Raw genomic sequence first — 26129 nt, 5'->3', positions numbered from 1 at the left:
ACTTACCGTACAAGCATAGACACTTTACTGTTCTGTAAGGCTCGCTGTTGCAAGCATAATATCCATTTAACATATGGTAAAGATGGGGAATTGTAAAATGCACCTAGAAAAAAAGCTAACGACAAAAAGCAGTTAAGCGAATATTCAAACCTCAAAACATATACCAATCATTAAGTCTGAATAACGTGTCTCCCAGGATATGAACAAAAATGACTAACACAGAGTTTATTGCTTGCATCCTTTAAATCATTATAACTGAAAAGATTATATATAGATCTAGTCGAGTGAACCTAAAGTCACAAACTGTTACCACTAGAAGAATAATGTATCGGATGCCTAACTAATAAGTATTTTATCAGGACTTGGCAAAAAAAGCCGAGAGAGGAAATTCTAAAAGGTGACAGAATCATGGGCAATAATAATGGAGACTTATAAAACACATTCCATGGTTGATAAAGTAGTTGACTTCTTGAGAGAATTGTAAAATTATCAGGGAAAGGGGAGCAGATGTTACACATTTGGACTTGGTAAAACATTTGATGCGCTGCTTTATGAAAAGTGACTTGAAAAATCAGTCCAAATTGGCTTGGATCTGATCAGTGTCACACAGATTGAAAACTGCTTGAAAATCATAAACAAAAGATCATAACAAATGGCCATATATCCATTTGGGGTAGAAATCAGCCACTGGAATTGGTGTCAAATCTGGTCTTAGTTAATGGCCTTATGAATAGGGGTTTTTTTAATAAACAATTTTAATAGAATTTCCGAGTGCTGCTGCATTGAAAGATGATGCCTACAAAAAATAATAACAGAGTTACAAAGAAAAGAGTTAAATATATGAGAGATAATGTGAAATTTAGCTTGCAAAAATTCCCTCCAGAAAATAAGATGTGACTTGAAAGAATGAGACTGCTTTTTTAACATAGATACCAGAACTTACAGATTCAAGCAAATCTTGTCCCTCATGGTAGTCTGAGACACCAAACACTTACTGCAATACTGTCACTGTTCAAAATGTTTTTGGGAATGCCTCTTTGAAATGGCCTTAAGCAAAACAGTGCTGGTAAACTTTGGCGCCCTTTATGAGCCATATAAGAAAACGTGTCATCAAAAACAGTCATGCTTAATTTTTTCCTATCCTTCATTTGTAATAAAAATTTATATTCTCCAGCTTCTTCATCAGACTTAATGCCAAACAGCCTTTGGCTAGTTCCAAAAATTAAAACCACACTCAGAGACCTAAGACTTGTCTGCACTAAAACTATCTAAAAGAATATACCATGGATATATTTTTTCACAGGCTTATTCATTCCACCAACACTTAATGAAAATCTGCTACTTGTCTGTCCCTACTGTTTGTCTCTGGAGAAGCTACCAAAACTAAGTAAAGATTCTTGCCCTCAAGGCACTCCCATTCTGGGTGGAGAAGACAATCACATAAATAATTACACTACCATGTAATGAAGCTCTGGTAGATATATGCTCAAAACTCCACCGTGCACGAAGGGATCTGGGGAAGGGCGTTCCAGCAAAAACAGAAGTTCAGTGACAGTTCGATATTCGGGAACTGGTGGTAGCTCCAATGAAAGCACAGGGTAGGCAGTGAAGCAGTCTCAGAAGACGGGACAGGAAAAAAATAGTACAAAGTCAGATTACACGTCACACTAAAGAGTTTAAACTAATTGTTCGGGCAGTTTGGAGCTCCTGAAAAATAAGCTGGGGAATCACATGATCTGATCTGTGATTTTAGGAAGATAATTAGGAGCTGTGATACGAACGATGGATTTGAGTAGGGAGAGACTGGAATGTCAGAGTGCAGTGAGAAAGGTTTTTGGTTTTTTTTTTATTGCGGTAACATTGGTTTATAACATTTTATAAATTTCAGGTGTACATCTTAACATATTTCTAATTCTGTGTAGATTACATCATGTTCACCACCCAAAGACTAATTACAACCCATCACCACACCTGTGCCTAATCACCCCTTTCATCCTCCTCCCTTCCCACTTTCCCTCTGGTAACCACCGATCCAATCTGTTGCTACGTGTTTGTTTGTCTTTGTTTTTATCTTCTATTTATGGGTAAGATCATATGGTATTTGACTCTCTCCCTCTGACTTATTAGTGAGAGAGTTTTTGCATCCATCCCACTCTAATCAGGCTCCACCCAAACAGCCTTATCAAGGTCACCAGTGACGTGCATAATGGTCAGTTTCCAAAGGTCAATTCTCAGTCCTCATTCCCTCTCCCTTGATGTGCTTTTCTCTCTTGGCTTCCAGGACACCGTGCTCTCTTGGTTTTCTTCCTACTTCGGTAGTTCCTTCTCAGTCCCCTCTCGCTGATTTCTACTCTTCTCCCCAGCCTCTTAATGATGGAGCTCTCCAGGGCACAGCCCTGATTCTCTGCTCTCTAGTCAATTTTTGGTGATTACCCTGGCCTCATGGCTTTAAGTACCTTCCACATAAACCTGGAAATAATCCAAATGTCCATCAGTGTGAGAATAGATGCATAAATTGGTATCTGTACTCAGTAGAATATTACACAGCCATGAATTGAAGTACAGTGAGTTCAACATATGGGTGAATCTCAACACATAAGAATGAAGAGTAAATATAGAAAGGTAAGGAGCCAACCCTGATGGCCTAGTGGTTAAAGTTTGGCACTGACCACTTTGGCAGCTGGGTTCACTTCCCAGTTGCAGGACCACACCACGCTGTGGCAGTGGCTCACGTAGAAGAGCTAGAATGACTTAGAATTAGTACATACAACTGTGTGCTGGGGCTTTGGGGAGGGAAAAGAAAAGGAGGAAGTTTGGCAACAGATGTTAGCTTGGGAAAATCTTTTAAAAAAGTAGAAAAGTAAGGCTGTGCTATTTGTAAGTACACATACAAAGCACTGGAAATTCAGAGGAGACAAATGGGAACAGAAAATGCTTAGATTTGGATACAGTTCACAGGCATTAGTGAAAGATTTACATAAGCTATAAAAGAAAGCAAAAGCAAAAGGAGGAAAAGGAGAAGAAAAGTTGTGAATATATTAAAGAAGGTAAACACTTTTCCTAACATATATAATTATTAGTACCAAGACATAATGTAGGAAAGAGAATTTGAGTACTGCCGAGTAGTACTATTTGTCTTTCTAAGAAGGAAATCAGGTCTCAGTCAGGGCATTTCCTGAATGCACACTCCAGGAGGAGGTATTCCACATCAGGTACTGTCTGCCTCCCAGTGCAAAAGCACACTTTTCTTCTCGAAGCTCTACAGACGTTTCCAACATGCCCCACCTCCCCTTGACCATTTTTGTCTTCCTCCCCAGTTCACATTGACTATCAGTGCCAGGCCTACAGCAGATGCTCAAACGGTCATTCAACACTTTGAACTTAATTTACTATAATTAGGCTTTTCTCCTTAAGATTTAGAAGAATGTTTAAAGAATGATTTAGTTTTACGTTTTAAGAAGTTGTACTGCGAAGCAAACAGAAGCATCCCGAATCATTTCTAGGATTATTCTTTACTAAAGCAGCTGTCGCAGCACAGAATATTTGGACATCAAAGGGTCTGGCGAGGAACAGTCTCCCAGTGTTGCCCACTTAGTCATCTCCTTTTCTTTAGTTGTCCTGCGCTTTCAACTTGCCCTGCCTCCCATCCCCATCCCATGTCAACCATACCCTCCCCTCCTCTTCAACGACCACCGCCTCCAACAAGGTGAGACTCCAAGGAGAAATCAGAAAAGGATAGTATCAGACTACCAGAGTCTGGTTAAAGCAGAAAGGGGGAAAGAGTCCAAGGCACATAGTAGGTATTTAATAAATATCTGTTGATTGAATGAATAAATGAGTTATGTGCAGCTAGGCTTCTAGAATGAAGAGAGGAGGAGGAGGACAGAAGGATGAGTTGGAAGAAGTGGGAAGTTGTTCAAGACAAAAACATGAGTGCTTCTCAAGAGTGGGTGGGAAAAAACTCCTCCTCTAAGTAGTGAAGAGCTAACCAGGGGAAGGTCATGGGAATTGACACCATTTGGGAGAATTTTCTCCCCTGTTCTGTAGCCTACATTTCAATCAGTCAAAGAGCATAACCAAACTTCTTTATATACTCAGTCCACTGACCTGCTGTGTATCTTATTCTGCACCCAATTAGGTGGGATGAGAAATATGTGGGTGTTGGAGTGGGCGGTGGGTAGAGTAGTCAGAACAGGGATAAAGTCACCTTACTACTCCACTAACCTAGGAGGTTATCATGTCATCCAGCAATTCCTAACCCACCTGATTCACGGGCAGCCCTCTGGTGAGCAGAGCGCATGGCATGGAAGATAGAATCAGCTCTGGGCCCAGATCCACTGCCTTGTCACTGATACAACTGCAAACACTCCATAAAAGAATCTTCCCCCTGCCTGTCAGGACCCATCTATTCTAATTCTTCATTCTGATCTTGGAAAACTACAAAAAAGACCAATTACCCTCTGAGTTAGTCAGAGCCTCATTTGTACTCACTGAGGAATCACACACACAGGCACACAACTCCTCCAACAGCACAACTGGTGCTGACTATTAACCTAGATCAATAGTCTCAAGAGAAAAGGTCAAAGGTCCAGTGGGCTCTGGGAACCCCAGACCACATTACTCTCCACCTTGACCAACTTGACAGACAAGCTCAAATTGCTCAGGCTGGTCCCTTTCAGTGCATTAGCAAAGAACTTCAGAGCGTAAAACTAATAGTCCTTTGCTCGACATTAAATACTTTTTTAAAAGTAAATAATAATAAGCAGAAGATGACAAAAAATAAGAACAAGGATAATAAAACAAGACAAGGATTTTTCACTGCTGACTTACTTTACATAAAAGAACATACATAATTTTGCAGAAATCCTCTATAGAGTTCATTTTATAATAACAAAAGCGATTTGCGGGGATTCTGCAGAATGGCATATGGAGAACTGCAGGCCTGAGTAAGAGTGTTCTCTATGGTATAGCAAAGCAATCCAGGCCTGAGTTTTGGGACACTCTTGTTACCCAACAGACTCAAAAGGCCCCCTGGCATTAAAAAAATGACCAGAGACTCTTACACGCATTAGCAGCTCAGAAACTTCCTGTGTTAATTTTCTATTGCTACTATAACACATTTCCACAAACTTAGTGGCTTAAAACCACACAAATTGATGATCTTACAGTTCTATGGGGGAGAAGTCCAACGCAGGTTTCACTGGGCTAAAATCCAGGTGTTGGCAGAGCTGTATTCCTTCTGGAGGCTCTGGGGCAAATTCATTTCCTTGCCTTTTCCAGCTTCTCGAGGCCACCTGCATTCCTTGGTTCCTCCAACTTCAAAGCCAGCAGTGCTGCATCTCTGACATTCTTCCTTAGTCATGTCTCTCTCAGTCTCCTCGTCGGCCTCCCTCTTCCACTTTTAAGGACCCTTTTTACTCACAGTGGGCCCATCCGAAGACTCCAGGATAATCTCCCTATTTTAAGGTCAGCTGATTAGCAACCTTAATTCCGCTGCAACCCAATTCCCCTTTGCCATACAATCTAATACATTTACAAGGTACAGGGTTAGGGAGGGGCCTTTATTCTATCACACTTTACTCCCCAGGCAAATTGGAGGCCAAGCCTCCCTGTTTCCAATCCTTCCTTTGATGGCTAGTTCCACCTAATTTCACCTATCTAAAAAGTTTTAAGGAGGCCTAGACCTGAAACTCCCCCAGGGAGGGTCCTGGATCTTTTTTAATGAGCATTGGGCAAGACTATGTTTTAATGGAAACTATATTAGCCTTAAAAAAAAAACCTGCTGACAAGTGAGAATTTCAGTAAATAAATATATTGCCCACAAGACAGGTAATTACATTTTAAACCACTAATGCCGGTAAACGTAATACAAAACACAATGTAGCATGAGTACTGAAAATTTGGATAGGCTGATAGACTTTTGCAATCGTTTTTAAGGGTAGTTTATTTTCTTCTTCCTTAGCACGGAAGCATAAAAAATGTATTCAATAAATAAGCAAACGGAAGGACAATCAATCTAATCTCAAAGTGACTAGAGAGTTAATGCCAGGTCTCGATTTGTATGCTGACATTCCAGAATATAGAGGGCTGAAGGTCAGGAATATCCGGGACGTAATGCATGGGTCATCTCTGCATTGAGGACACCCTCGAGTGAGCAGGGCGAAGGCTAGAACCCTCTGTTCTCCACAAAGGGGAGGATCTAAGTCATGCTACCTCAAAAACTCTATCTAGAAAAGTTTTGCAACATGTGAAGGAAGTTTTATTCCAAACTCCAGGCCACACAACATACATACACATAATCAATACTCATATTGAAGAATTGAAATTAACATGTACACCACCGCCCAATATTTTCCAAAACTGTTTCTAATCACAGACAGGTAACATTTAAAATTTTCTGTGCGTGACAATCATTTGAAAGGTAAATAATAAAAGTAGAGAAGAGCAGTATATTTGTGAAAACCTGTTGTATCCAGGCACTTTACACGTCTTATTTTATTTGATCCTCACGACAAACTGCAGGGTGTGTGTTACAGGACGCTAAGAAGACATAGGCTCTGGGCAGCTGAGAAATTACCCAATATGTCACATCTAATTAATAGGTGGTATAGTTGAGATTTGAACTCAGGAACATCTGCCTCTAAAGATTAGTCACATACGGCAACAACACGCTGACTCCCAAATTAAAATGTCTAAAAACTGCTGTGAGCTCTTAATAGATGACACTATACAAAATAGAGGCAAGTATTAGTAATACATCTAAATTCGGGCATTGGAAAGAGGTCGCTCTTCTTTTAGTCTGTAGTTAGTCTGTAATTAGGACTCAATTGTTCATTTTATGGGTCTTTACCATAGTAATTAAACATTCCTTCCTCTGTATTATATGTCTTTTCAAACTGCTGTTAAAGACCATTGGTCAGCAGCCTTTGCATCTTTTGGCATTTTACTGCTCATGCTCTGCAACCATGGACAGCCAAAGAAAACGCAGATGGTTCTATGGAGTACAAACCACAGCAACATATGGTATGCATTTAATTCTAACAAAGTGTGCTTCTTAACCTCTGGGTGTCGCTCCACCATTCCTTCTTTAAGGCTACTCATTTTCAAGAAAGATTCAGTTTCCAAAAACAGGGCAACAGGCCCCACAAGTGTTGTACAGCCATTCAGATGCATATAGTGTGTCTGAATGCCTTTAAGCAAGTGCATTCAGCATATGCTTCCTAGCACTATCATGTGCATTTACGAACCGCCTCCCCTAGATGGTAAGCCCCTTGAGGGCTAGTGCCATGTCTGAGACCTTGCCTTATAGGCCGCACATGGCAGAGGAGCAACACTCTCTCTCATGTACACAGCACTGTGCAATCTACAGATTGCTCTTATAGATAAGCCCCCTGACTACATCGTGACATTTGCCACATCTTCCAGATGAGCCCCCCAGAGGCTAAGCAATTAGCTAGAATCACTAACTAGCAGATAATGTTTCCCTCTTGCCGTCTTTGTCTTGCATTACTTTATTTTCTTCTTCATAGGTTTTTATTACAGGGATGAATGCCTATTGACCTTTTTATTAAAATAAGCATCATATAGTGTGTGTATATATGCATGCAAGGCACTGTTCTTTGGCCTTTACAAGTATTAACTTATTTAATCCTCCTAAAACCCCCATGAAATAGATGCTACTTTTATCCCCATTTTACAGATGAGGAAACTGAGGCACAGCGAGATTAATTCATCTAAAATCACAGGACTGGTAAATGGCAGCAGTGAGGTTTGAATCCAGGGATGCTGGCTCCAGGGTCTGTGCCCTTAGCTTATTCTGCACTGTTCTGGCTGAATAAAAATCTACAAAGATTCTTGCTCAGGACATGTGAGCGGTTGTTCAACAAGGGGTAAAAAACGTATGTTTACTCCTCCCTCTGTGATTTATTTGATTATAGTCTAAAACCTTTCCTCATGCCGGCAGAACTCCATGTAAGTACTATACTAAATTTTCCTGTACTGAAGGCATATGCGATGGTTACCTTGACTGACACATAAAATACCCAAAACAAAATACCCCAAGACTGAAAGATTTTTTGTTTTATGAATTAGAGACACGAAAGGATTGGCTAGGCATCTGAAGTGTTAGAAGCTCACATCTGTAAGACTTTCCTGGAGATTTTCATATTTCTTATACAAGAATGTTCCCTGTCTGAAATATTGCAGTGTTCACTCTACATCTAAGCTTGAAAATTATCTAATCTTTTTTAATTTTCAATTTTCAACGACTTTGTCTTCACACATGGACAAGCACTTGCTTTCAATATCATGTTTAACATTTTTTATGTTTTTATTTCAGTCATCTTGAAAACATGCTAGTAAACATGCAAACATATTGTAAAGGTTTAAAATTTGGGGTGTGTACATATATATACCAACAGAGTTATGAATTATGTATATCTTGAGCCTATATAAATTAGATTTTGAAGAACAAGCATCATGGGACTCAGGCAGGTCATCGTAAGAGATTCCATGTGAAATGCAAAAACTACCTTGAATAAATTATCCATAAGTTAACATTCTCATTAGAATGACATATTTATTATTTCTGGGTTTGTGACGTTCCTTTAATGTACTTTGACTAACTGTTCTAACAGCACATTAAAAAACCATTTCAGGCCTTTTTTCCCCCCGTTGGAATTAGCAAACTTTATTTACCTTTGAACTAAAATAATTTAAAATAATATAACATTAAAAACAATCACCCACTTCCCAATGCAGAATACCATTTTCTTCTGCCCAGAAACGTTTAATTAAAGCAGGATATAACTTCGGTAATTATTTTTGCACAGAATGACTCTAAAATTAATACTCAATTGCAAGACTGTTTAAAAATTGGGAGACTGACAATTCAAACAATCTTAAATGCCTTGTTTACGTGATGAAAAGGAGTGATCCTTTAATTCCCTCACACACATTAAACTGATTTCACGGACTTTCTGTACTAGTGTTTAACAGAGTCAAGTGCTTGAGGTTACATAAAATAAACAATCTTGAGATCTTATTGCAAATGTTTGCAATTTATGATGTAAACTGATTTGTGAAAAAATAACAGGATCTCATGTCGCTGAAGCCAAAAAGGCATTTTTCAGAAATCAAAATAGTTCCGAAATTTGAGCATTGCATTATGCTAAAGCATTACCATCTGAGGATCTAAAAAGTTATAAATCTGAGGAAAAACTCAAAATAGATATTTATCAGTTCAGTTTCAGCAAAGGCCTTCAATCTTACGGACCGCTTGTGTCACAGAGTCCTTAACACCAATGATGTCTTGAATAATCTCTTTAAGTCACTTTTCCCCAATCTGGGATTTTGTAGCTCGAGAAGGCTGTGAACACCCTGAAACATTTGGGGGGGGGAGGCGAAATTTTTATTTATTATTTATTACGACTAATGAGTTTCGATCCAAACCAGTGCATGTTGGGCCTCACTTGAATTTAAAGTGAAGATTTCCTTGGCCCCTTTCTCAGCGCGGCTCCGGGAGGTCAGGGTTTGGAACCTCTTGTTCACACCCGCGGGCCTGCCGGGAGTCTGGGCCGCTGCGTTCGCACAGCCGGCCCTGCAGGCGCGGGAGGCGAGACCGACGGCCTGGCCCCTCCGGCCGGGCACGGCGGCCTTGGCCCCGCCGAGTCTGGGGAGCGCGGGCGCGGCAGGAGGCGAGGCGCCGCGGGGCCCCCAGGCCGCGGAGCTCACGCCGCGCCGGCCGCCCGGGACGCGGGCCTTCCCCACGCGGCCTGGGGGCCTCGACGGCCCCGCGCCCGCCGCCGCGCCGGGAGCCTTGCGGGCCGCGCGCCGCGCCTCCCTCGACCTCGGGCCTCTTGGAGCGCAGCTGCGGGCGCAGCCTAGGCCCGGGCCCCGCCGCCGCCTCCCGGGCCGAGCTCTCCCGCGCCCTGTGCCTCCCCCGGGGTGCCCGCGGAGCGTCCGGGCGTCCAGCGGGGCTGGCTCGGGGCGGGGGCTTGGAGGCCGCCCGTGGGACCCCCAGCCCCGCGCCGACGGGAGGCCCCCGGGCCGGGGCCCAGGCAGCTGCGCGCTGTGAAGCTCGGGCCGCCCGCCAGGTCGGCTGGAGCCCCGCCAGCCCCGAGCGCGGACGACGGCCCCCCGCCTGCTGGGCCGCCGGGAGCGCCGCGACACCGCACCCAGTGTACGCGGAGGCGCAGCGCCGAGCGCCGGCTCGCCCGGGGAAGGTTCGTCGGAGGGGTCGCCTCCTCTACACGTCCTCCAGCCCAAGGGGCCCCAGGGGATACTCAGGAAACTCTCCATCTTCGAGGAGGGCGCCCCCATCCCCAGAGCCCGCGCGGGCAGGGAAGGTCCTGTCCTGGGCCCGGCCAGGGCTGCGTCTCCGCGGTCTCTACCCACCCCGAAACAGGCAGCGCCTGGGGGCTTGACCCGTGGGATTTCTTCCTGGAGAAGGGGGCAAGAGGAGGAGGGAGGGAGGGGCTCCTCGGGATTCTGAGGATCACTATGACCTGGCTTTTCCTAAACACGGTCCAGGCTTCTACCTTTACCTAAATTTAACCAACGCATTAGCTGCTTCCCAAAGCGCTAAACTGCAGTGGGAAGTGGGAGATCCGCCCTTTCCAGCGCCCCCGGCCCCCTCCGCGGCTCTCGACCCACTCCCCAACCATCATCGCCTGCCCGACTCCGGGGAGGGTCGGGGACCTGGAACCGAGAGTCTGTCGTCCGCAATTAACCCAGGTGGATTTTGCACCGCTTGATGCCGCTTTCATTCCTCCCTAAAAAGTCCCCCAAGTAAACTTCAAGAGTGAAAGCGCACCAAATGAAGAACGAGAGTCCGTCCTGGGGAAGGGAGGGTTATTCTATTCTGTTATTTTACGTATTATCCGTTCCTTTACTGATTTGGTATAAAACCTATCCGGTTTCTGTGCAGGTGGATAAAATGGGGGGATGAAAGTTTCGCTCTGCGCTAACGAGAGCCACAGAGCCACCATTCTCACGGCCCTTTGCGGCACGTAGGAGCAGAGGCAAGCGCTTTCCCAAGTTGGTATATTGGAAAGTCACATTCATCAAAAAGGAAGACGGAAAGATTATCCCGGATAGTTTAATAGTAACAGGAACAAAGACGACGCGAACCTCATCAAATGAAACAATACTATTTTCATTCAATTGATCGCAAAGTGTCTTCAATTAATAACTTGGCACTTATTTAAAAGGTTTAACAAAGGTGAAACCAAAACATTTTGTACCGACAACACGTCATGAAATAACAGCATCTTCTTTAAAATAACTTAATACACTAGAAAAAATATGGCAAATATAAATAATTTTGTTTTCATGGAGAACAAATAGTTACAAAGCTCAACCGCATAGCAAAGTTCAGTTAAAAGAGCTTTTCCTCTTTCTTGTAAATTAGAAGGGAAAAAAAAAACTAAGGAGGCTTTCTAGAGAATTGGGATACAGATTTCTTAGTCCAGGGTACCCCAGTTTAAATAGCTACATGAATTGAAACAATTACTTGAATATACACCTTTGTGAAATAAAATGCAAATGTTGAAAGTCAACCATCAGTTCACACATTTTAGCCAAAATAAACTTTGTGTGTATCAACATATTTTACACAAACCTAGTGCCTGTATCTAGCTGGGTGTTGTTTAAGGTGTGACAGGATAGAGAGGGGGAAACAAAGTAGGGTCCTCAAAGAGGACTTCAGGAAATCAGCAAGAGGGAATTCAAGGAAGGGGCAAGGGGGGGGGGGGGGGGGACTAACACTGAGCGCCTACTATGTCTGTGCCAGGCCCGGAGTGAGGCGCTGTACCTTCATTATTTCATTGGGTCTTCTTGTTTTCTTTTTCCTTTCCCCACATTTTCTGCCCGCCTCAGTTTTCTTGGGATAATCAGTGTAAATTTTTTCCCCTCCGATTTTGTTCTTTTGTCACCCAGGATCAAAGACAGGGCAAATATATATATAGATACATATCAATTTCCAGATGCTTTTCGTGGTGTTTTTCGTACTGGAGATGAAAATGGAGTAAGTGCATGTGAATAAAGCGGGGAGGGGGGAGACACCATCAACGGAATACAAGTAACATGCAACCCGGAATTTACTGTCAGCAGTCTGGACAGTTCGGCCATAATTTCTCAGCAAAATCATTGTCTGTGGTATCACTTTTTTGTGTTAATAGCATTTTTTTCTCTCCTCGTTTTTATACTGTCTTCCCTCTTCTTGCTCTTCCATACATGGTGGCTTTTAACTCAAAGCATCTGATTCAACGTAAAAGGAGGCCCGCCTCTCTTATCAAATTTCTTGTATTAAAGTGAACTTCGCAGAAAAAGATCAGTTTCAAAACCTGTGAACTTCCCAGCTGCCCACTTTTTTTCATCTTAATTCTTTAAATAAGTATACCTCTTCTTTCTGTTTTGCCTTCTTAGCCCATTAAAAAAAAACATACGCTCTAAGTTGGTACCTCTTCCCCCTTCTCTTGAGATTCATCCAGGTTATTTTTCCATATTGTTAAATGTATAAAATACTTTACTTTCTAAAATTTGTTTTTGTTCCTTGGTTCTATCTCCGATTTCAGCTTCTGTCAAATAGCAGTAAGAAATAAGTTCCCTTTCTCTTTCTCTCTCTGGTTCGCTTTTCTACTTTTTTTTTTTTTTTTTTTTTGCTCATTTTTTATTAACAGGAGTTTTATTTCTATGCCGGAGTCCATCGTTGCAGCTTTGCCGTCGGCCACATTCCGCTGTCCCAGCACTCCCTTGTCCAGTCTCTCTCCAGACTTCCCCAAACCCGCCCCTACAAAGCCGAATTCTAGGGCCTCGGGTAGGTGAATGGTCAGGAGCCACGGAGCTGGCGCGCCTCGTGGGATCCCGGGTCCCGCGCAGAGTCCCGCCCTCCGAGTCCGGGATGCGGAAGGGGGCAAGGGGCGATCAGCGGGCGGAAAGAGGCTCGGTCCGGAGGTCCGGAGAGGGTAAAGGAGAAGCAGCGGGGCGCGGAGGGCGTGCAGGGGGCGTGCCACAGTGGAAGCGCGACCTTTGCGCTGGCGTTGGCGTCACAGACCCAAGGCGGCCGCGTGCTTTTTGGCTTTCAGTCTGAGATCGGCGATGCTGGAGTTCTTGCTGGTGGTCTTCGCGGCAGCGGCAGCAGCCACGACAGAGGCAGCCGAGGCCGAGTCCGCGGCCAACGTGGCGAGCGGCAGTCCGAAGGGCGGCGCCGGGAACATCATGTAGGGCGCGTGCGCGGCCAGGTGCGGGTGCAGGTGGTGGTGCGCGTGCGCCACGGCGCTGTCCAGCTGCAGCTGCGCCTGAACCTGAAAGGACAAGGGCGTCACGTTGCAATGACTATCCTAGGGTGACAACAGAATAGAAACAGAGCATTAACGGCGTCCAGCTTGGCTCGGGGAAGGCTGGGGCAGGGGATGGGAAAGGGACGTTTGGCTGACCTTCTCAGTCTGTTACTGAATCTGGGGCGCCACAGGGATACTCCAGTGCCCCTGAGTCTCTGCAACTTAATCAGCACAGCTTATCTGCCTGGGTCCTGGGGGCTCCCGTCTGCTGGAATGCGGCCGCCCCCTCGGGAGCTGGGCCCATCAGAAAGACACACTGCTATTGCGCTAAAATATCACCCTCCTCAAAATAACGATGGTGTATTGGAAAGACGGGGCAAAGGCCCTTCCCCTCCTCTCTGGATGCTGTCATACACTCTCACCCCACTACTAAAGCACTGAAGTTCCAACAAGCAAACTACAAAACTTTTTCATGTCACTTGGGAAGTTACTGCATCTTCATCACAATTGTTAGTACTTCTAACCTTTACTGCTATAAGAACTAACTGAGAATCTTGTTCAAATGCAGACTTTGATTCAGAAGGTCTAGGTGGGGGCCTGAGATTCTGCATTTCTAACAATCTCCCAGGTGCTGCAGGCCTGCAGATCACCTCCTGAGTAGTAAGGGTCTCCTTTTAAGATCCCTCTCTCTCTTTCTCCAGTCATTCTCTCTTGTTTCAAAAACCTAGCGTCAGGATACCAGAGTCCTGTGGTGCCAAGAGAGCTAAGAGCTCCCTAACACTAACCCTTAATACTTGGGCACACTCAGGGGTCTCCCCAGTCCAGGACACTGGGAACTGAGAGCTAATTCATGACTTCACAGTCCTACCAAGTAGGGGTCCTGCTGCGGATGGGGAAAGTCAAGCACTGGTTGGGAAAGAGTTGCGCCCTTAGGCTTGGAGAGCAGGGAGTTCAGAGCACTGGGATTTCCCAGGATTAAATCATTGCTGCAGGCTGTGCTTTTAAAATGTAGTCTTAAAAGTCTCTTTATGGCTAAGAAAGGCATTGCAGACCCAGGCTTCTCTCTCTCCTAGAGATGAAGCTTTGTTTACAGGGACAGCTCTAGAAAATCAAGTCCGAGTTGGGCATACTTAATTATTTATTTATTTATTTATTTATTTATTTTCTGTCCGAGACATTTAACATGACTAAGATATAGAAAATACCTAGAAACATATTTAGAGAGTTGCCTTAGAAACAGTTTAGGACTAACTTCCGTATTGGATCTGACAAAATTTTAATCAAAAGGCTTTTCCTTCCTCTCCCCAAGCACAATCTTTCGTGCACCTTTAAAGGACTGGTTGCTGCCCTCAGGCCTCTGCGGGTTTCCCATGAGGACAGAAAGGACTAGGCATGCAGGGAGCAGGTCCACTACATCATCTCAACATTGATTTTCCAACTGCATAGACACCAACATTGGGGTTCAGAGAGAGGGGGTACTCAACAGTTCAGGTAAACATCCAGGACTTTATACAGTTAAAAACAGGTTGAAACTGGGCTGTACTTGCCTGCTGAAATGGCATCCTTAAAGCACCTACATTGACATAGGGTGCGACTCTACATGCTTCAAATTGGCTGGCAGCTCCTATGAGGACACCTGTAAAAAGTAGGGGAACAAAACACAATAATGTGAGGTTGATATTTCCAGCATTGTTTTCCAGGGTTTCAAATGGTACCGAGATAGAACTAATTCCTTCCTAAACTGCTGCCATAATTAAAATAAATGTAATTTACTCCCAAACTTTAAGACTTTCATTAGCTGTCTTCAGAGCAGATTTTTAAATACGGACCATGGTTATCTCTGAGAAGTTTTTTTGTCTTTGTAATGACAATAGTCCCCAATTCTCTCTTTGCTTAGAATACCAAATGTCCTTTGTCTGAGAAGCCTACCTTTGTGAAGTTGATTTTCTTGTTTTCTACATTTAGCTCTTCGATTTTGAAACCAAACCTACAAATCAGAGACAAAAAATAAAACCTAGATGCTATGACTCAAAAACTTTTAAAAATTACAGTGAAAAAAGAGTAATGTTTAGGTAAGGATTGGAAGATATAGCAAGCAATCTTTGAACTATATAGAATAGTCTCAATTTCCAGAGTTAAAAATGTAAACAAATGACAAAAATAGATTTCATAGACTTTTGCAAGATAAATTGTTTTTTGATAAATTACTGCTAGTCCTGGTTTCATCTTTCCACATTAGCGTCCCTAAGGCCTGAAACTCTCCCTGATACCTGATACCAAAGTGATCGCGGGTTTAGACGTTTGCCCAGTAAGACCTGAGAAGAATGTGCTCATTAATAGCCTGTAATATTAATTAGCTTCATCTTCAAGAAAAAGCAAACACCAAAGCAAATAGTGACTCTGTTTTTTTTCTGGGGGGTGGGAATAAGAATGGGGGAAGAGGTAATTAGTGTCATAAAAGCCTCTCTACAAAGAAGTTTAGAATTTCTCTGTTCCTCTGTGCAGCAGAGTGTAACACAGTAGCAGAATAATTGTGCTATTATCATGATAATCTAATTTGCTTCTATAGAAAAAGCCACTGCTTGCAGTTACAGAAGCATCCAGAAAATAGCTCAAAAATTTAAATAAAAGTGTGAAAAAATAAAGACCAGCAATAAAGTTCGCTTCTTATGAGAGAAAGGGAACAACATTCTGTGAAAGGGAGGTGGGGGATAAATCAAGTAACTCCTGGATTCTATCTTTTCCCAGACAGTACTTTCTTAAATAAACTTGCCAACTTTTAGAGGCGGTATGACAGATTTTTAAAAATTCAAATAAAGCTTGTTTTTATACTCCAATAATACAGCATATTGACTGATTCACAAACTAATGTATTTAAAAACCCCATGAAAGTAAAATATTGCTTCAGAGCTTTTTCTTGTTTTTGAAAGCAAGTGTCATAGTCAATGTAAATCTTTAAAAGTTCCCCTGCCATTTAGTATAATAGAAGGGTAGATTTCATGCCAGGGTGGCATTCTTTGTGTAACTCAAATGGCCTGAGGCTTCTTGCCTCTTTTTTCCTGGAGAAAAGTTGGAACTGAGATACTAATGCTCACAACTGTAATAATTATCATCATGTCTTTAAGGGGCTGTGAGCCTCTAGAGATCTCAGTACACACAGAGCAAAGCAGGAGAGGCTTAAAAAGGAAGGCTCTGCCGTTGACACTGTGATGACCAAGGCAGCCTATTATTACTTTTCCCATTCAACGTGTCTGCTCTGTTTTTGTCCTGATCCTATTACAAGATGTGGGGAAGCCCCATAAGAATTGCATAGTTTGCTGCAGATGGTGGTCTCTGCGATCCGAGACCCAGGGAGTATCTGTTACAGTGATACTTTGTAACAGCTGCAGATGTTCAGGCCTAAAACTGCTCCATGTGTTCAAACAAATAATGACCATCATTTTCTCCTATTTTATTATTTGAGCGGAAATACAATTTGGAACATTTAAATTTGTTCTCCATAAAGAAGGAGGATATGTATGCACGTTCGTATATAATTTTTCACCTTACATGCCCCTAAAGCCTACTTTTGCCATTGCATTCACCTCTACAACCAGTGAGAAAATCTGCTCCAATTCTAACTTCAATGGCACTTGCTGGGGGTTAGACTTTGGAAATGTCAATATTAAGATATGTGAGTTGTTTTAAAATCAAGTTTCTGTGGTTCAGTTTCCCCGCCTTGATTAAATGAGGGAACAAAGAGCAACCAAAATGCATTTCTTTCTCTGATGCTTCACACAGTTTGAGATCTACCGCTAAGGGCAGACTGTAAATTTCTGCACTTAACAGTTGCTAATTTTCTTTATAGTCTGTACCTCTATAAACCTAATTGGCATATCCTCTCAGCAAACCTAGACCCCAGAGCAGACCCTCAAGGAAACCCAAGTCGGGTGAACAAATATTCCTTGTAACTTTTAGGGCATCCAGAAGATAAAACATTTTCTGTGGGATTTTTTTTTAAGGCTTATAAAAGTAGGCCCATTAGGATTAAACCACATTAAAGGCATCATGAGGCGAGGGGTCTGTGGTTTATAGAAACTCTGGGAGCAAGCCCAGCACAGCTTTCTTCTGCTGGAAACATATGTTGGGACGGGGAAAGAAGGGGATGGGGGGGGGGCTATAAGACTAAGATTTACTTTGGAAAATAAGACCTCTAGCAAAGATATCCCTTTCCTTCTCACCTCACTCTAGACACTCGAACCCGCACACCCTTGGTATGTGTCCCCTAAGCCGTCTCTCCAACCCCAGGAGCGCCCCTCCCCCTCTCCCTGGGCCCAGCCTCAACCTCCTCACAGCCTGGTACCTGCACTCGGGCCTCAGACAGCCCCAGCCGTTGGCTCAGTTCCTCGCGCATAAAGGCGTCCGGGTAGTGGGTCTCATCAAAAAGCCTCTCCAGCTCGTTGAGTTGTTCCAGGGTGAAATTGGTCCGACTTCGCCTCTGCTTGATTTTGGTCTGGCCTTCATCCTCCATCCCTTTCGCATCCTCTTTTCGATCTTTCAGCTCCGGGGACACTGAAGGGGTCACCACGAACAGGGCCACACGTACGTCCACACGAGCACACAGCAACACATACACACACGTGGACAAAAACAACACAGCAAATCCCGTTACCAGATTTGTCTCAAGAAGGATGGAGGACCCTGCCCCTTCCCGGAGTTCCTGTCCGGTCCCTCACCCTGTCCCGAGGAAGAGGATCCCGGAAATGCGCAAAAATCAACTCTGGGTAGGCGCCCCAGGGCAAGGTGGGCATTCACCCACCCATTCCCTCCGCAACTGTGGCCTCAACTCACCTCCTCACCATCCACCCTCCATCCCCTGCGAACACCAAATCCGTTCCACTCCTGCTCTCTCACACTCACTCTCGCCCACGCACGCACAGAAATCAAAAGCGCCGCGCCCCGCTGGTCACAGGACGCGCTGGGGGCAGAAGGGCGCGGCGAGGCCACACACTGGCTTCTCACACTGGCCATTCCCAGACAGCTAGGCCGTTTCCAGCCCAGCTCTGGCCGCCGCTGGCTCTCTGTTTCTCTCAAAGTTGTGGGCTAATTCGGGAACAATTGGGTCGAAGGGGCGCAGCGGGAGAACAAGACCCAGGTGCTGCGCGGCGCTGGGAGCACTATCCTCCGGCGCTCGGCGCTCGGTGCCAACGGGGGCTCCAGCCAAATCCCCAGGATGGCCCATGGGCGGCCAGGCAGTCTCCGTCCCCCCGGCGGACCCAGGTCGCCTAAGCACAGGCGCCCACGCCATGTTGGCGGCCTGGAGGGCTCGCCGCCCACGCCGGCCAGAAGGCGAGAGCCCGAAAACCAGCTTCCAGTGGCCCGCGAAACAGACCGTTGCCTCCTTCTCCCTCCCCGTTGGAAAGGCAGACTCGACCCTAAACGCTCAAACCCACAGAGATCAACAGGTTCAAGCGGAACATTCGCGATCCTCGGTTTCTATTGGTTGTTCACAGCCTTTTCATGCACCCAGCCGCTCGGATGTTTAATAAAATATGCATTTTCCTGCTCTGGGTTTGCACACATCCGTTGCTACTTTCCTGTCCTTCCTTCTCCTACCTTCAAAAACAGGAGCTCTGCGGGCGTGAGTATACAGAGACACCCGAGGGATATGGATATATATATTTAGCTCAAGGAGCAGTAATGGGGAGCCTGTATATCAACAGAAGCTGCTCTCTGGAAGCTTCATCCTCTGCTCCTGAGTCGGAGACTTGGGTTTTTAAGGTGTCAAAGCCGCGTTTGGATAGTCGAGGCTGTTTGCAGTTCCTCCCAGCCCAGGATCCGGATCAGCATAGGTGTTAAAAATCAATTCCGGAAAAGCTGACCTGCAGAGAAGTTAATACTTGCCCTGAGCTTGGAAATCAACAGTCCCAGGACTGTGTCTGCCCGGGGTTCAGACTCTAACCTCGCGGTCCGGCATGCTGATGTACCCAGGGCCTGAAGCTGCGACTCACGCTCGAGAGGCTGCACTGGGCCGCCTGACAGTTCTGCCATCATTTTCCAAATTTAAGAGGACCTGCTGCCGGGTCCAGGGGAAGAAGAGCTCTAGATCTCAGCCCGGCCTGGCATTGTAGCTACGGTGATCCTAAGTGTTGCCCGCATTTCTAGTCTCAGAGTTCGTTTTGTGGACATTTGCACTTCCTCCGGGGAGGAAGTGGTAACATTCGAGCAAACGTTTAGAGCCGGGTTAACAGGAAAATATTTCCACTGGTACCGTAATGAAATTTAAATACGAAAGCACACCCTTCAGATTCTGCCAAAGGGGTGAGAAGGCTTTGTCTATTTCGTGTCGCCCACAGTACATGCCTCTCAAACTTTTGGGGCTTCAAAGAGAAAGATGTCCACATTTCAAGTTGATTCATAGAATTAATACAATCTTTATTTCGCCCCCAAATTTCCCTATTGGCCTAAAGAAGAACGGATCGTGTTATAAACAACTTAATTGCTTGCTTAAATATGTGATTCCACGCATGTCACATATTTTCTTAATTGGAAAAATATGGCAGCGCACCAGTTACTGCAGGCACCAAGTGCCAAATTAATTTTATTGTTAAACTCCTTTGAATTGGTACAGGACGCTCCACCATTTAGATAAAACCTTTTCCTAACACTTTTCTGGCACCAAAGGATTTTCCCCCTACAAAACCAGAGTACCTGACGATGCGAAGCAGTAACGGAATTGTGTAAATATCGAAAAATAAACCCAAAAAAGGAGCCTAACGCGTCTCCTGAGAGAAACAGCGTAGCCCGGACGTTGGCCTGCCTTGGCCTCATTCTACCTTCATAGCTCAAAGAGAAAGGGAAGTTTGGGACCCCAAGATCCAGGGATCCAGGGTCTTCGCGGAGTTCGAGTGGCTCTTAGCGGGCGGCCTGAAACCCTGGGGCGACCTGGGGCTGAAATCCCAGTCAATCCATCCATCAATCTCTCTCCTTCCTCTCTCAGGCCTAGAAAAGGGGCTCCCGCGAAATCGGCGCGAGACGCTAACCGCAGTCGCGTCTCCTGGCCCAGCCACTGGCAGCACCCCTGCCAGCAGCCAGCCCCGAGAACTTCCCCATCCGCCCGCGGGCCGTCTGGGCTGCGGGCCGATCCTCCGGCTGATGAAAATGCGTTTCGGTGGAGTGGGAATAGCCGGAGCATCTGAGAAGGATGCGCACAAACCCCACGCGCTCCCCCTCCCCCCACACACCCGGACCCCACCCACGACCGTGCACACCACCGGACTCCCACCCCTCCATCACCACTCTAGCTCCCAAAGCTGGGATCCGGGGGCCCTCTCCGCGTGCCGTCCCCAACCCCGCCGGGCCTCGGGGTCCTCTCCCGCCAGAGGAGTTGGGAAGGCGGGAAGGGGAACCGCGGCCGGGGGTCAGGCCTTTACCCTCGGTAAGCCGCGGGCTGCCCGGCTCCCTGCTTCTCTCGGCGGCGCCCATGTCCAGCTCCCGGACGGGAGAGCGCCCTCCTCCAGCTCCTCCGCCTGCTCCTCCTCCTCCTGCACCTCCTCCGCCTCCTCCGCCTCCGCTTCCTCCGCCTCCTCCGCCGCCGCCGCCTCCGCCGGCCGCCCGGACTGCCGGGCTGCTGCGGTCGTCGCGGCAGGGCTCCGCGCAGCCGGTCGGTTCCTTGGCCCCGCGCAGAGGCCCGCTCTCCAGCACCTCCCGGTACGTGATCGCCTCCTTCTTCTCCTTCACTTTCTGGTCAAAAGACTTGGAGACGAACGCCGTAAGTTCTTCCATCGCCGCCGATGTCCGTCAGCCCCGCGCTCAACCTCTCCCAGCCGAGCCCCGCTCTTTTTTTTCCTTCTTCTTTTTTTACTGCTCCAGCCCCCCCAATAATAACACATCAATGGGGTAGGGGGTGGGGGAGGAGAGGGAGGAGGAGGAAGAAGAAGAAGAAGAAAAAGAAGAGAAGAGAGAAGAAAGAGGAGGAGAAGTAGAAGGAGAAAAAGAAGTAAGAGGAGAAGGAGGAGGAGGACAAGGAGGAGGAGGACGAGGAGGAGGAGGAAGAAGAGGGAAGGGGCGGGGGCCGCCGGAGGGAAATGGGAACTGATGCTTCCCTGCCCGAGTGCGCTTGTTCAATGTTAAGATCTTTGACAATTCTTCCTGCGGAGAGTTCAGATCTGATAGCAACGCTGCGCTTGAAGTCTCACTATTTATACTTCGCAAAGGCGGCCCCTTGTTCTGAGTAAATTACCTCCCCTTCGCAACTCGGAGGGAGCCCCTTCCCGGGAAGCACCCCCGCCACTACCTGGGGGAAGGGGAGGGGGGGCTGGGGTGGGGGTGCGGGGAAGAGAGAGAGGGAGAGGGAAAGAGAAAGAAGAGAGAGAGGGAAAGAGAAAGAGAGAGAGAGAGACTGAGATTGATTAAGGCTGGAGTCCAGGCAGGCTGGGGCTGGAGTGGGAGGGCAGCGAAGGGGGACGGGAGGGGGCGGGAAGAGGAGGCAGGTCCCCGGCTGTCCGGGTTTTCAGATAGCCCCGGCCGCCTGCGCTCTTGGCCATTAATCCAGGCTTGACAAGAATCCCTAATTAATTTAATTAGGCGTGGATTTTGCGTTGGTGTCACGACTTAGTTAAACACTGGGGATCTGGACCTACTCTGCCGGGGCGTGGCCAAGAGGAAACTGACAAGTGCGCGGCTCCTGGAGTCAGCCGGTTATCCAGACTCCGCAACGACCCCACATCCTCTCCCCGCGTCGGCGTGCGGCGCAACTGCTGGGCCCCGCATTGCTGCTCGGCATCCTCGTCTTGCATCAGGAGCCCTGCGCCCCAGTTCCGTATCCTGACCTCCTATCCCAGTCTTACATCCCCGCTGCCCCCTCTCCCCCCGTCACCACGCAGCCTGGCATCCTGGCTTCACAACCGTGTCCAGTGTCAGTGTCCTCTACAGCTTCTTAGGCCGGCGGAGCTTCTTTCAGGGGCTTCCCGGCCCGCAACCAGAGTTGAGCCTGGGTCTTCATCAAGCTCCCCATCCCGGGGAGTTTGTGATTCACCCCGCTACTCACGTCCTGGAGCCTAAGCGACTCCCCTACGGACAAATCGCGCACGAAGGGGCCGGTCGATTTAACACATTTCCCGAGCAGCTGTTCCCTGACAGATTTCATTTTAAAGTGTTTCCTTAGCGCCTGGTCTAGGACAGTTTGACTTCGTTCCCTCTTTGAGGTCTCAGGACCCTTATCCTTTCTCCCTTACAAGTCCCCGCGTCCAGACCCCTCCCCCAAAGAATTACAGGAGCTCTTCTTTAGCATCCTCAGAAACATTCCAGTTGATTTCTTAATTTTGAAAAGCGAATGATTATTCCTCTTTGAGTTTAAAAAAAAATCGACGTTAAGTTTGTGCCCTTTCTAATTTTATTTGTAGTGGACTAGTCAAAAAGGCGTGTTCGCCGGGAGAAAGAATTCTCCTTCACTCTCTTAAAGCTACGATTTAAAATTCTATCCCTGGACTATTTTGATTGAAGCAATTTGTTAAATGGAAGGACCATCTAGATTCCTGAGTCGTTTGTCTGTGCTGTGCTCGCTGTGAGTGGTGTGGCCATAGAGATTTATCTCACATACGAATATTTACATACGAAATGTTGTATTTACTTGTGTGTACACAAATATATCTCTTCAAGTGTGGCTTTGGGGACATTTTCAAGTAATCTGAATATTAGTGTAGGCTTTCTGATGTTAAATGTAACTTGTTCATTTTCTTGGATCTAACACTCTTAGTAAAAATAAAGCAATTACAGAGCTTTGATAAATATATCTTCCACTTATTGGTTAGGGCATCAACACAGAGTTAACAGATAATTTGAGAAGTTCCATCAAAGCAACATGAAACATTTGTAAACAGAGAACACAATTATAACAATATATTGGTATTTATGGAATATATGTAAATAGACATGACATAGAACTTTGTGTCATACTATACCACTCAAATTAAAATGTTCACATTTGGTAGCTTAAGAGAGATGGAAATCATACTTTTTAGAAATGTTACTTTGCCATTTTTCTCTTGAATTCTGAAGTTATCTTTTGTTCTTCTTAAAACATTTTGTTTATTGCTACTTTTAGGAGAAATAATTAAGATCTTGAAGTTTCCAGGAGCAATAGCTTTTAGTTATTAATGAATTACATAAGTGCTTTCTTTTTTTAAAAAATTATACTGCAAAAGAGACTCAAATACACTTTCCAAAGTTATATGAATTTGGAAACATGATTTTACACATCAGTCTTGGGTTACTATTTGTAACCACTTTAATTCTGATATTATCAGAAGGGAATAACCATAAAACTTTACTTCTTTATGAAAATCTGCTTTTGAGGTTATTTGGCAGAATGACCAGTATTGAGGTCAGCTAAATGGATGTGGTGCTCACAGAGCTCTCGAAATGAGGTGTTAAATATGTAGTCACAAACAGCTCCAAAATAACCACTGTTAGAAGTCTGGTAAAGGATTCGAAGACCCACTAGCTACTTTTTTGCTCCTTCAAGCAGACTTTTAAGTCTGAACTCAAATTCCATCCACTAGCCTGAGGGAAAGATGACCACTTTAAAGGTAAATCAGGAAAGGCTCAGACACAATCGTTGTGTAATTCACGTCAAATAGGTTTTCCCATTGATTTCCCTGGCATACTGGCTCTTTATTTATTTAGGAATAGTTTGTTGCTATCAAACGGAGCAATGAGAAATCTGCAGTGTCTGACCACGGATTCCCAATGGCCTAAGGAAGTTTAGTTTAAAACAAAACAATAAAACCTCCCCCCCCCCAAAACTCACAAAACCATCATTTTAAAATCACACATACTGATAAATGTTCTCGAAGTTTAATGATGTTGTTTCATTAAATAGCAAATATTTTCCGGAGACAGGACATTTCAAAATGCAGTTTTGGTAAGAAAACATTGAGAGTAAAACTCAGTTGACAGCCTGCAGACAGATATACAGGTTCCAATGAAATTAGGGACCCCAAGGGTCCCCCCAGCTCTTGAATTATTTAAACATGTAGTGTTATAGTTAAGTTTTAAAACGGTCCCTCAAAACTGGTTAGTTAAGGTACAGTCATTTATGAGAAATAGATTTGTGGAGGTGATTTTTCACCATCTCAAACGTCTGCAGAAAACTGTAGCTTGGGATTCTAGCAGTTGTGAACGAGTTGGTTCTCACAGTCGACCCAAACCAAGGCCAACAGTTTATCTACCTCCTTATCGTTGCTTACTTATAGTAAATAAGGCAGAAATGATGTATATGCAAGGACAGATAAATAACGTAGTATGAGTTACAGAAAACGCTGAATCGCTTTAATTTGTATCGGTTTAAATAACAACAAAAGACCTGTACATTTAATTTGTCTTTCAGAAGAAACCTTCTGTCCCTGCCTCGGGCAGCCTTCCCCCATTCCACTACCAACCAGTTACTTTAACGTGAGGCACTAATTTGCACCCAACCGGTGCGTGCCTCCACCTTCAGGCAGAAGAAACACCGAATTTTAATGCATTTTTTGCAAATAAATGATTACAATTTAATCAAATACGACTCTATACATAACAACTCCATGATTTATATTGTTGGGAGAGTTCCCTTCTTCCCAGCACGAGATAACCAATTCTGCTCCGTGTGGGAGTCTTAAACATAACTTCCTCCGATGAAGATTTGTTTACTGATTATCTGTGACGATAACGACGATTACTAAGGCAATAACACTCTTCAGTTCCCACCTTTATTGCTTTTTGGTAACAAGAAAATCAAATAATCAAACAAGCACGCAAAACCAACACCAAACAAAAAATTGGCGGTGTGACAATCCACTCCCTCGGCACTCCTAACGCCTGGTAGCCTCCATCGATGCACTCGAAAGCTCGGCTGGCGCTGCCTGGCGCTGGAACCAGGAAGGCGGTGAGCTTAAACTGAAGCAAGTTCGGAGGCCGCCGCGGCGCCCAGATTTGAAGCAGCGTTTCCAGCTCTGCGGCACTTGCAAGTCCACGGAGGCGTGAGCCCGAAGGCCCGGCACCAGGTGAGGCCCGCCCGGGGGCCTGGGAGTCGGCGGCGGCGCCTGCAGGGCTGCGCGGCCCTGCTCCGGCGACAGGCGCGTGGGGCCTGGCGCGGTCCGCGGCCAGGAGGCTGCGGCGGCGGCGGGCGGGGCGGGGAGGGCGGGGGGTCGCGGCACGCGGGGCGGCGCAGTGCGCATGCGCCACGTCCCGGGCGGTCTCTGACCTGGAGGTCGAAGGTGGGGCCGTAGGGTGGTGGCAGCTGTCGGGTGTTGGGCAGTCGCAGGCCTCAGGCTAGGCCCTGTGTTTGGCGGCGGTGCAGGAGAGTTAGGCAGCTCTTCTCCCACCCTCCTTCACCCCCTCTTCTACCCCCGGCCCCATCCCCAGTCCCAGGTCCGTGATCGCCGCTTCTGGGTTTCCGGGCTCGTGTCTTGCAGTCAGTGGCCGGTGCTTGGTCACTAGCTCTAGCTCCGCCGTCTCTGCTTGAGATCCATCTCTCCTTCCGACCCCCCGGCCCTTCTGGGCCCACGCTCGCTGAGAGGAGAGTTGGTGCAGAGTGAAATACACTTTCCTCCCTTAACCTATAAACATGCTCTCCTTAAACGCTGTTTCCTTGACTTCAGGACTTGGGCCTTGTGGTCATAGACCAAGGGCATATGGCTACCCTTAAACTGTTTACTTTAGTAAGAGGTTAGAATGCGCTCTTATGCGTGTTGCCTGCTCTTGATTTCAGGTCAACCTTAACATAATTTCTCTCTCAGAGATTGTGTATTTTCAAATGCGCACGAGAAGCCTAAAAAAAGTGGATTTTTTTTGGCGTTTTCAGAATTAGCAGTAACCTATTTGTGTTTC

General features: G+C 45.9%; 2 protein-coding genes across 3 annotated transcripts in view; one reads left to right on the top strand and one right to left on the bottom strand.

Annotated features, from left to right (window-relative positions):
• Nucleotides 1-12486: 12486 nt before the first annotated feature.
• On the bottom strand, nt 12487-21494 carry SHOX2 (SHOX homeobox 2). Of its 2 annotated transcripts, none has more exons than XM_014861914.3 (5): nt 20693-21494; nt 17623-17831; nt 15210-15267; nt 14828-14916; nt 12487-13304 (listed from the first exon to the last, which is right to left on the bottom strand). In XM_014861914.3, the coding sequence occupies exons 1-5, from the start codon at nt 21042-21044 to the stop codon at nt 13047-13049; spliced, it is 966 nt and encodes a 321-aa protein (XP_014717400.1). In that variant the 5' UTR covers nt 21045-21494; the 3' UTR covers nt 12487-13046. The 2 variants fall into 2 exon arrangements, with proteins under 2 accessions (XP_014717400.1, XP_044626930.1); XM_044770995.2 differs by having other exon boundaries at nt 12487-13340; nt 20693-21265.
• Nucleotides 18960-26129, top strand: part of RSRC1 (arginine and serine rich coiled-coil 1) — a 407598-nt gene continuing 400428 nt past the window's right edge. Inside the window, exons 1-2 of the mRNA XM_070511416.1 lie at nt 18960-19071; nt 20104-20969. Of these exons, the coding sequence (XP_070367517.1) occupies nt 18960-19071; nt 20104-20969 (978 nt within the window). The remainder of the gene's footprint in view (nt 19072-20103; nt 20970-26129) is intronic.

This window comes from Equus asinus, chromosome 5 (genome assembly GCF_041296235.1).
Source record: "Equus asinus isolate D_3611 breed Donkey chromosome 5, EquAss-T2T_v2, whole genome shotgun sequence".
Classification (NCBI taxonomy): Eukaryota; Metazoa; Chordata; class Mammalia; order Perissodactyla; family Equidae; genus Equus; species Equus asinus.
Note: the sequence above shows the minus strand (reverse complement) of the source record. Positions and strands in the feature narration are given on the sequence as shown.